At 42.5% G+C, this 12061-nt stretch overlaps 1 protein-coding gene across 1 annotated transcript in view; it reads left to right on the top strand.

Annotated features, from left to right (window-relative positions):
* The window catches only part of LOC113036964 (chloride channel protein 2-like), a 62884-nt gene extending 51131 nt beyond the window's left edge, over positions 1 to 11753 (top strand). The window contains exons 16-24 of the mRNA XM_026193612.2: positions 1088 to 1301; positions 1832 to 1965; positions 2661 to 2857; positions 3593 to 3653; positions 3984 to 4048; positions 4427 to 4465; positions 5081 to 5185; positions 6527 to 6613; positions 10758 to 11753. Of these exons, the coding sequence (XP_026049397.2) occupies positions 1088 to 1301; positions 1832 to 1965; positions 2661 to 2857; positions 3593 to 3653; positions 3984 to 4048; positions 4427 to 4465; positions 5081 to 5185; positions 6527 to 6613; positions 10758 to 10928 (1073 nt within the window). The 3' untranslated portion in view covers positions 10929 to 11753. The remainder of the gene's footprint in view (positions 1 to 1087; positions 1302 to 1831; positions 1966 to 2660; positions 2858 to 3592; positions 3654 to 3983; positions 4049 to 4426; positions 4466 to 5080; positions 5186 to 6526; positions 6614 to 10757) is intronic.
* Positions 11754 to 12061: the final 308 nt, after the last annotated feature.

The following is a 12061-nucleotide window of genomic DNA, read 5'->3' as shown; positions in this document are numbered from 1 at the left end:
GGACTCCGTGTATCGTGCCCACCCCCAAGATCCTATATGTATGTGTAATGAGAGTGTGAGTAATGTGAATGTCTAAGTTGTGAGATAAAATTGAGGCAGAGGCAGCCAGAAGGGGACGGGGGACGGGGGCGGGGGGGGGGGGGGGGGTAGCCTCCTCTGCACCCTGGTGACATACCCCTACTCCAAGGCCCTGCATGTGTGGGTGGTTGTGGTGGAGCGGGAAGAGGGAGGCAGCTGGAGAATCTTGTCATTGCCTGCAGGTGAAGCTATGGGGGAGGGGGAGTTGTGTTCAGTGAAGGAGAGGCGAGGCCGAATAACGTTGCGTAGAGACAAAAGTGGACGAAAGACAGGCAAACCTGCAGCTCCACAAGTATAATTATAACGTAACATAGACTATATCAATATAAACGATATTGTCACATCTTATATCTCGTATGAAAATATATCGATATTTTTTTTAAAAACTCGATATATCGCCCAACCCTACGGGGAGCCCCTCCACAAAGTGTTCGAGTACCCCCGTCTCCACCAGAGCCAGGGCCGGGCCACAACTATAGGGCGGTAGTCACCTGGCAACTGCGCCAAACAAGGCGTCTGGCATAAGAGTACGGCCGGTCCTCATGCCCCGTCAAGTCTCCTGTGAATCGTTGGAGGTGGTCCTTCAGTGTGAGCTCCAGCTGGTCAACATTTTCCCATTGGCCATCTGCAAAACAACCCCTTGCCATCACAGGTGAGCTGAGAGCCGCCAGCTGAGCTTCCTCATCAGCAGAGGCAGCAGCCACAGTGTCCAATCTTCCTTAAGTGCACCCTCTCCCATGTGGTATAGAGTCACCTCCACATTGGGAGTAGTGGTGGTGCCAGCAAGGAGCCAACCCTACAGCTAGGCTCTCCACCACATCCATCTGGCACTTGGACTAGTCCTGCAGAAGGCCACGAAAGTCACGCTGTATGGTCACCATTTGAACTAGTGCCTCAACTGGCTAGGCTAGTTGTTGGTCTGCCATGCTGCAACTGGGTTTTTGGCACAACTGTAGCACACAAACATTTAAGCAGTAATTTCTCTCGCTGTTCCTCTTCCCAACAAAAGGTGCTGCAGCTTTGTCCGGAGCAGTCAGCCACTCATTTTCCACCGTGGTCATGGTGCTTGAGTTGACTGGACAGATCTCCCACCTTCTGCCGGCCCTGATAGCAGTGGTCCTGGCCAACCTTGTGGCCCAGTCCCTGCAGCCCTCCATCTATGACTCCATCATCAAGATAAAGAAGCTTCCCTATCTCCCAGAGCTGGGCTGGGGTCAGCACGAGTATGTATACACTGGAGAAACACAAGCACACAACTGTCATGATAAATAGGTTTTGGCCTTTTGAAAAACTAGAAGTGGGAAACATCAAACAAGAATAATTTTAACTGTTTAATTATTAAAAGCTAATAATAACTGCCCCCCAAAAAAACAAACAAACAAAAAACTAACGTATTACGTAGGTAATTAAGAACATTTGGAAATGCTTGAAATCAATGTACATAAACAATACTAAGTTAATATCTGATCAGGTATTTGGTGACTGAAATGATACAAATTTCATAAAGTTGTCTTCTTCGATGTTCAAGTCGAAGCTGGTCAGTCACAGCGGTTGGCTGCTCCTCATTGGGCCCGATTCTCCTCCCATTAAAATGGAGCTGCATGGAATTAAACAAGAATCTATAAAAAAAAAATCTTCCTACAGAACTTTGTTGCTGCCATTTATTTCCCTAAAAGCATGCTCATGTTTTTCCTACTCTCGCGAGTCCTTCCTATCTACAGCAGATTAATAATCCTCTCCGTTCTCATTTCAGGGTGTATAACATTCGTGTGGAGGACATTATGGTGCGCGACGTGCAGTACATCACACTCAGCTGCAGCTACAGAGACTTGCTAAACATCCTAATGAAAAGTCGACTAAAGGCTCTACCCCTGCTCAAATCAGCTGGTAAGTCACTGCTACACACTGTGATGTTCATATAATAACTCACTACCCCCATGAATAAACACATACATGAACAATAGATACGTCTGTTTTTAACATGACTTTATCTATTAGAATCGACGATGTGTTGCACTGCATGAGGCAAATGGTGGTCACACCAGATACTGACCGGTTCTGGGTCCCCAGACCCCCAATAGCGCAAAAAACTGCACATTCCAGGGTGGCCTTTTGTTGTGGGCAGTCTGAGGTACACCTGTGCACTACTCATGATGTCAGATCAGCATCCTGATGTGGCACACCTGTGAGGTGGGATGGATTATCTCAATATAGCAGATGTGCCCACTACCACACATTTGGACTGATTTGTGACCACTGTTTGGGAGGGATGGTTATATTGTGTATCTGGAATGAATTTTAGGTCTCTACGTCCATCCCATGGGGAATGGGAGCAAAAACAAAAGTGTTGCGTTTATATTTTTGTTGAGTGTAAGAGGCAACTGTACAAGTGGAGGACGAAAGAAAAAGAAGCAGGCCTAAAAAATATATATATGTGACCTTAGGAAAGAGGACATGCCTCAAGGACATGGTTGGGATCGCCACAGTTAGCTCACTCCTTATTTCTAAAACAAGTTTACACACTCTTCCCTTATCTCACATAAAAACCTGCTCCTTCGCCCCTTTTTATCCTCCTCTCCCAGAGTCAATGATCCTGTTGGGTTCCATTGAGCGTACCCAGCTCCAGTCGCTGCTCTCGCAGCAGCTCAGCTGTGCCAGACGTCTGCAGTGCATCAAAGAACGAGGCGCTGAGGCGAAGAAGCTCCTCTCCACTGAGTCGAACCCACCCAGCAATAACAACAGCAGCCTGCAGACAGGCCCGGAGGAAGGCCACATCCAGGTGAGAGGTCACAGGAGGACGCATGCTTTGTGAAAGGAGCTCTAATATGAGTGACAGATTCAACATTTTCTTTCACCTGAAACATTAGACTTATCTGCATGTTTGTTATGTTCACCCATTCACCTGCTCATGCTTCATTGTTTTTTTCCTCAGTTCTCACTCTTCCTCTCGCTCCACACCCCGTCTGGTCCATTGCTTGCTCATAGCAATTGTTGTGTATCAAAGTGTTGAATTGAATGAATGCACGAGGTCATTTCTGTGTTTGCAGAGGAAATAAACTGAAATTGGCAGACAGGTTGCAGATAGATGTCTATAGATGAAAGATGTTTTGTTGCAGCTGCTGCACTGCATTGCTTAACATGAGTGAGTGGCTAAGCAGAACGTCCTCAGGCATGGATGTGGAAGTCGAGCAGTCTGCTGTGATACTGTCTGCTTTTGATTTGATATTGTCTGATATGTTGATAAGCATATTTTCTTGGCAAAACATGATTTTTTTTCTGGCCTTTTCAAAAATCCTCAGTATACGTAGAGAAGATGTTGTCAGGGAAAGGAAAGTCAGCAGGGGGACTGACTGAGGTCATACATTTGAGGCCAGACTAATATGAGAATTCTTAGTGTAGCTCTGGTGCTGCAGGTTTGCTCTCTTCATTCGTGTGCTCGTGTTTCTGTTGCATCAGCCCACAGTAGTGCACGTGATTGTGATTTTGTTTAATCAGTCTGTGTGTGTGTGTGTAGGTCACTAATGAGGAGCTGAACCCGCCGCCTGTGGTGGAGCGACCCACTGAGCTTTCCAACAGTAAGAACTACACTTACCTGTGCAAATACATGCACACAGCAGAGTTTCAGAAGACCAGATTGATGTGGCTCGAAACAAAAGGAAATAGAAATTCAATAGAAGTGTGGGTTTTGCTCTCTCTGTTCCTTATGTGACGAGCAGCTCCTGAAACTGTTTGAATTAAATAGGTATAAACACACTGGTTTTTCTAGCTCACACTTTAAATGTTTGCTTTGTGGCCACTGATTAAAAATACAAGACAAACCAGCTAATTTCACTCCCTGAGCTCACTAAGCTGGACCTCCTGACTATGTTGCGGTCTGTGTGTCTGTGTCTCTGTCTCTGATGCAGGCTCACGAGATGAATCAGGAGTCACACTGAGAAGCATTTTCTGTGCTAGTTCAGATGCAGAAGAGGTAAGAGAGTGACATCCCACCCACACACCCACACTTCCACCCTGCAGAAAGGTGTCCTAACATAGCCCGTCTCACTCAGACCTCTGGAGTATTTTGGCAGATTGCTGCAAAGCACAGCGTTGGTAGTTTGACACTGGACGTCATCATCAAACAGCATCAGCTTTAAGTTGCAATGTTGATGTCCTTGTAGTCACTCATTCAGTGACTCATGTCATTTTGTCCATCTTCTGTGCACAGACATAGTGCTAAATGTTTATGGAGGTAACAACCTGCTGAGGGCTGTTGTTTGCCTTTACCTGTGTTTGTGGCATTCACACTGAGTTGTGTTATTGGGTTCAGTGTACACGCTGACTATCGTTGCTTTCTGTTGCTTCTCAGGTACAAGATGATCGAGATGTTCAAGATCCCACTAGTGAGGTAAGATGTTCAGACAATCCACACAGACAGAGCAACCAATGAGCAGATCACAAGCGGTCGCAGTAGAGTGTTCGTTGCTCTGGGACATGAGAAAATGGGGGGACTACAAAGGTTTCCACCCAGCCCCCTGTTCAGATTTAGAAATGAGGAATTCTCTTGGATAAGAGGCGAAACATCTTCAAAAACAAGAGTTTGAAAAGAAGGTGATGGAACTGTTTTCAGATTGTCTTAAATGGTAAATGGCCTGTATTTGTATAGCGCTTTTCTAGTCTCTAAGGACCCCAAAGCGCTTTACATATCCAGTCATCCACACATTCACACACTGGTGATGGCAGCTACATTGTAGCCACAGCCACCCTGGGGCGCACTGACAGAGGCGAGTCTTAGCCAGCAGTGTGACAGCAAATTGCTCTGTTGGTGTTTAAGATAAGATGAGGCCTAATTATTCAAAAAATACACTTTAGGCCAAGAATGACAGGTTGTATTACTGTAAGCGAATCATTTATTACAAACTAAAGTCATCTTAAGGGAAAATAATGTAGATCACTAACTGCTATGAAGTGATCAATCCAACACGGGATGCTGAAAAGGAGTTTCACTCTTGTTGACTTGCAGATTACAGACTGGGAGGCAAGGCAACTTGATGAGAGGGTCAACTTCAACAACTGCAAGATTAACCCTGCCCTGATCCAGCTGCTGGAGTGTACATCACTGCATAAGGTTTGAATTCTGAATACTGCGACAGTCAGTCTGTATGTGTCTGTCACAGTGACAGCAGTATTTTCCAGTGTTTTAGGGTTAGGGGACAACGGTTGACTTGTATTTGATCCTTTAAAGAACGTACATATGATTTAAAATGATAAATCAATGCAAGGTGACCTAAAATGAAAAGATCCACAAACAGTTTGGCAGAACAAAATGTATATATTACATCCTATATATAATATTATAATACATATATAATATTACATCATGTCTACATATACACACTGCAATTTCAAACTGCACCATTTCTGTTACTTTCAAAATAAGTGTATTCCATAACAAAGCAATTGTGGCAAATGTTTTTTGCCGACTGGGTGATGGCTCAACGTTGTCCTAACAATGATCAATTAGAGAAAAACAAAGATTTGATGTTATAAGAGCAAAGTGAAAAAACAAAGGAAAAACAAATACATCTCAGATACAGATCAACTGCAAAGAAAAGGAAAAAGAATAACTATTGTTTTGCTGAAAAAGGAAGGTCCTTATGAAAACTACTAACTCCAAAACCAGCATGTGTCATTAACCAATATTAGTGCCTTCACAGATGTGTGCTAATGGTCCTCATCGAGCTGCCACTTTAACTGTCTGCTAACAGCCCTCGGTTATAGACAAACATGACCACGACTGAGAAGTCAACAGATTCTGCCTTTTAAAGTTGAAAGACATCATCCAACTTTCAGCACCACTTATTTAAAGATTTAAGTCGGTGTATACTTTTGAACACGTGTGGAGAAAATCCTAAACAGATCTGAACTTGTGCACCCAGTTCCTGCTTTTTAAAGACGCTGCTCAATCATTCAACAGTTCAAAGAAACCATTAAAAGCCACCATGATATTCATGCTCATGATGTGTTGTAAACTACTGACCACAGTTGTATGTATGCTAACCGCAGCCCATATTACTGCCTCACTAAACTTAACAAAATAGTAGCCTATATTACTTCCGTAACACACATAATACACCCAATAAAATCCTGTGTGCAGGTCACATGTGCAGATTAAACAAATGTGTTTTGATTAGCTTCAAACATTTCTTAAAGCCATCAAGTCGAGTTAATAGAGAGTCTTCTGTCCACAGGTGTACACGGCTTTGTTAAGCATGTCGGTTCCCCCTCGCAAATTTCCCACAGTGGAAAAAAAAAATCCCATTTAGCTGAAAATGTGACAGGTTGAATGACTCAAATGTGATTAGATATTGGTGAAGTTTGGATAATTAAGATCAGTGGTGCATTTTCCAAACTGGACTTTAGGTAAGAAGAAAGTTTTTACCTACAGACCTCTGCTGTTTTCCTACAGACCTACACCATCTTCTCTCTGCTGGGCCTCGACCACGCCTACGTCACCAGGATCGGACGCCTCATCGGGGTGGTTTCCATCAAAGAAGTAATAGTCTCTCTTTACAGGACTTTTGGGGTGTATGGGTTTGATCACTTAATCAGCTGCGCTCCACCAGCAGAGTTGGTAAAAGTACAGACATTCTGTACTCAAGCAGAAGTACAAATACTACTATTAAAAAATATTACTGTAAAAGTTGAAGTACAGAATCAACTTCTTTACTCCAGTAAAAGTAAAAACGTACAGGCTCTGAAAAGCTCTTTGGAGGATGTTTCTGTTTCTGTGCAAAGCTAACTGAACCTTGTGCTATATTAGCATAATATTAAAATAATATCAGTAGATGTTAATACAAACTTTATTAAACTCTAAATATTCTCATCTTGAATCTGAAGTAAATAGAAAGCAGCTCTATTTTCTTATGCCTACATTACAGTTGGGGACTGTAAACAGGGAAATGTGCACCGTCAGAGGTTAAAGTGGGGGAAACTAAACTAAACTAAACTGGTTGTAATGGTTCAGTGTGGGGAAAAGAATCAAACTCACATTCATTTCCAGTAGATTTTCTTAGTGTACAGGCTGTGATCAGCGGAGCTGCTGACACACCTGGATTCAACCAGATGTTTCCTGCACTGACTCTACACTGTTTATGCCGCCTTTACGTTAGACTGGATGAAGTTGGTGTGAAGGTGGAATTCAGTGAATGAATCTGTGCTACACTGTGAGCTAACTGTGACCACGAAACACAGCCACTGTGCAGCAGTCACTGTTCTTTACTTTAAACCAATCACAGTGCAGCAAACTAACCTGTTTATCCTGCACTGACCTGTGAGTGACAACAGTTAGTCTGCCCGTCGTTCTCATCTTTCTCCATCTCTGAGTGAAGCTAGCGCTCTTTCTTTTCTCTCCCTGTGAAATCCAGCAGCTGCACTTTAGCTGCAACACACTGTGAGACAAACGGCACACAGTTTGTGTGTTTGCTGAGTTGAAAAGTCACAATAACTTCACAATTTAAAAAAAAAGCTTATGCTCACTCCTCTTCTGTAGGGCTAGCTAGATGCCAAAGTATCACAACCGCAAATTATGGACCTGCAGTAGGGTTGCCAACCGTCCCTTAAAATACGGAATCGTCCCGTATTTCGAAACAAAAGTACACGTCCCGTATTGAGCTAATAAGGGACGCACTTTGTCCCGTAATACAGTGAGAATCAAAAGTAGTCTATAAATGTTTATGGAATTAACACTTTGTTTGAAAACATAATTCCCAGCCCCTCTCCTGCTTTGTGACCAATGAGCTGACAGCACACTTATGACAATTCGAGTATGACAATTCAGATTACCGCTCCTCTCATTGGTCGAGGAAAGGTCGGAGAAAATACCGGAAGACAACAGATGACCACAACAAGAAGCATGGTCAACAGGGGAACAAACGCCGACTCTGCGGTGCAAGTCTCGGACGACAGTAAACCTAAAGCTGGGCAGACACTGTGCGATTTTTTTCAGTCACGTTATTCAGCTCCTGCTCAAACTGCACGATTGACTCGCAGGGGTTAGAAGTTCGTATGTCACGATGTACTCTCACACTATACCGCCCGATGCTCTGATGCGACCTGAGTGCTCACACTGTGCCTCCATAACATGAAGGTTATAACAGAAAATCTGTCGCTCGCTCTCTCTGTCTTTCACTCACACAGACACACCACCACCATCAACTTTGCTAAATTGCTAATGAAAAACATTGATCAGCTGTGACTGAGCAGCATGTAAATCCAACTATTTTCACGGTTGTTGTGGTCGTGATAATTTTGTGATGCCACATCGAAAAGGCTCGGATGAGCTTTTCAAAGTTCTACAAGTTGTGCCTCCATCGCTTGTGTCCAGATCACACGCTGCACTGCCGTGCTGCTCCGTCTTTTTCACCAACGTTTACGTGTTTGCGCGTGAGCAGTGTGAGCGCCTGTGGTGACACCCTCACGAGCGATTGATGATCGGGAGCTGGTCGTGAGGTGTTAATCACTTCTCGTTACCCCACGTATACTACACGATGCACGATGAAGGCCAAAATCGGTCCGATCACTCAAAAATCGGCTCAAAATGGGCCAAAAATCGTACAGTGTGAGCCCAGCATTAGAGCAGCAATGTTTGTTCCCCTCAGAGAAAGGGAAGAATGGAAAAAGGAAAACACCTGGCTGGAAAACGTTAATATGGGCATGTGCAGTGAATATCAGCGCTATGTGGCCAGAAGTGTGATAATATAATTTATTTTGTGTAATAAACAACTGCAAGGATAGATGATTACAACAAATAGATGACTAATACATAAAAGTAATACATAGATGAATAATGATGATGAGTTATGATGCGTAATCATGGGAACAAGCGGGTTTACAAACAGGAGCAGCTGATTAGCATTAGAAAAGCTGAAATAATACCTCAACTGAAGCCAATTGTACTAAATGCACTAAATGTGCACTGTTACAAGAATATTTTTCTTTCTATTGTTTTCTATTATTTTAAGTTAAGCAGGACAGAGTGCTTTTAAAGAAAGATTTACTTATATTCTCAAAAGTTAAGCATGACAGGCTTCTGTTTAAGAAGGAGACCTGTTTTATGTGTTAATGTTGTCATTTTGAGCTAAAAATAAATGGCTAAATGATCATTTGTTTCACATGTGTTCATATCACAAAGAATAGAATATGCATCTACTTAAATCAACTTCAAGTCAAATGGTTAAAAAAATAATTTCACACACAAAAAAAGAGCTAGAAAATTCACCACACTGGGAAGGGTGAAGACAATTGGGTCGCCCGGCCCTGGCCACGAGGTGTCCCTTATTTATTTTTCAGGGAGTTGGCAACCCTAACCTGCAGTCGTTCCGATGTTGAAAGGAAAAAACAAACCAAAAACTCACCACCGTCCCACTTTTAAGCCCTGACTTCTCTATGACATTTCCTTGTGATTAATAAACAAACAGACATCCTTTCATGTGTTTCTGTTTAGACTCACACCAGTTTGGTGTTTGGAGGCTTGCAGTGATGTGAAATAATAACTCATATCTGTTACAGCAAAAGCAATGAGCCTGTTTTGAAAATGTAAGAAGAACAGATTTGTGTTTAAATATGTAGGGAGTAAAAGTAAAAAGAAGTCAGAAAATTAAGTCCTCTGGTAAAGTACAGATACCTAAAAATTGTACTAAAGTATAGTAACAAAGTATTTGTACTTTGTTCAATTCAATTCAATTCAATTTTATTTATACAGCGCCAAATCACAACAAAAGTCACCTCAATGCGCTTTATATTGTACAGTAGATACAGAGAAAAACAATCATATGACCCCCTATGAGGAAGAACTTTGGCGACAGTGGGAAGGAAAAACGCCCTTTTAACAGGAAGAAACCTCCGGCAGAACAGGCTCAGGGAGGGGCGGGGCCATCTGCTGCGACCGGTTGGGGTGAGAGAATTATGTCCCACCTCTGTCCAACAGCAAGAAAAAACACAAACCCAGTCAGGGCAGATAAACCCATCCTCTCCCAGTCTGCCCGTCTTTCACACAGACACTGTCACATCTCTGATCGACGGACGGCTAAACTCTCAGAGCACATTGACAGGATCTGCAGCACTTTTACTCACAACAGCCAAAACATCCCATATTTAAAAGAAGCCAATTAAAGGAAAAGCTCTGAAAGACCAAAACATTGAGGTACACCCTTTTTAATAAAGAAATTATACAGCTGAAAAAAAAGCATTCTTATTATGTACTGACAGAACAACACATTACATATGTTCCTTTAATCCGGGGATAATAGATTAATATGCACATAAAATGTACACATCATTGCTTTTATTAGATATGAATTTTTATGTGCTGTACATATAAAGTCTTCAGGCATGAGAAACTCTGAGCCTTAAAAAGCAGGTCGTGCAACTGGCACTACTACTACGTTGTTTCTTTCTCTCTACTGTCACCACCTCTTTCTCCCTTTAATGCTATATGACTATGGTGGTGATCTGGCACCATATAAATTAAACTGCAATCCAAAATAATAAGATAAGATAACCTTTATTAGTCCCACACGTGGGAAATTTGTTATGAGCTTAAAGCCTTGAGTTATGTTTGTGTTTGCATGGCTCAAACAACTTTATTGGGATGGTACTCACCTGGAATTGAACAATTCCTGCCTTCTTTCTTCATCTAGCTCCGTAAAGCCATAGATGGCTCAATGACTCTGAAAGGTGTGAAGGTAGCCCCCCCTATGGCCACCTTCAGGAACAGCAGCTTGAGCAGCAGCCAGAATGAGACCACCTATCTCCAAGCTGTGAGGCCACCAGAAGAGCACGTCACCGATGCACCAAAGCACGTCTGCTGACGTGACCAACGGCAAGTCTCGGGAGGAGAAGGAGGAAATGTCAAAGTGCTCAAGTCTTTAATCTCCCAAAGCTACACGTGCAAAAATCAAATACAGACAGTGCAATGTGTATAGGTCTGTACATTAGGGGGGCAGATGCCTCAGCTTTTGTGTTTTCCTGTTTCCACTCTCATTCCTTTCTTCTTCACTGACATACCTAATAGTCAGGTGTTAATTGTCATATATTATTGGTTATGTCTTAATAGTCAGGCTGAGAGCTGAACCTGTGCAAGCAGACGTGCTCCCTGCCAGTGATGGAAGCACCTTTAGCTAATTTCATCCTGTCGCCACAGCTCTCACAGGCATAGAAACACACCTGGATTGTTGTCCAAATGCTCATTTCACAAGTGCCTCCTCTTCGTTATCACCAGGAATAAGCAGAGAGTGTGAGTGTGATAAGTGAGGTTTTCCCAAAGGAGAGCAGGGGCGCGGGGAGTCAGTTTGACCACATTCCACTCGTACTAAAACTTTAACCACATGTGAATTTTCCACGTACTATGTAGTATGTTCAGATTAAGGCTTAACTGTTACAATTTCATTAAAGATGAAGGATTTGAACTAAAAAAAATTTGATGTGATATTTTTCAGTTTTCAGTTTTCAGTTTTCAGTTTTCAAAATAGTTGCTTCATATTTACTGAGGGTAAAAATTGCTTCTTTTTGTGTGGAGTTTAACCCTCACCCAACCAGACCGAGTCGAACAATATCCTGACCTATCTCACCTTTACACCAAAATCAGACATTGTGTTGTCAATCAACAGTGAATAAATGCATGACATTTTAACAAACCTCTGTTTTGTTTAAGAGTTCTTTCTGTCTCTACATTTTCATCAGGATTTCTGCAGCTGCTCGTCTTTGCCGTCTGCCCTCTTTCTACCCTGTAGTAACAGCTGGAGTGAAATTTGTCTTTCCAGATGGGTTTAAATGTGTTACGTCTAAAACATTTGCTGATACGTGTTTTCAGCAGTCATTCACACTTTTGCAAAATTTTGAAAGAAAAAAATTGTACATTAGTAAATCAAAAGTTGAAAGTAATTCAAAGCAGGACTACTTTGTCAGTAATGTCTTGTTCATTACCTTTTGCAATATTAAAGGA

Source organism: Astatotilapia calliptera, chromosome 14, assembly GCF_964374335.1.
Source record: "Astatotilapia calliptera chromosome 14, fAstCal68.1, whole genome shotgun sequence".
Taxonomy (NCBI): domain Eukaryota; kingdom Metazoa; phylum Chordata; class Actinopteri; order Cichliformes; family Cichlidae; genus Astatotilapia; species Astatotilapia calliptera.
Note: the sequence above shows the minus strand (reverse complement) of the source record. Positions and strands in the feature narration are given on the sequence as shown.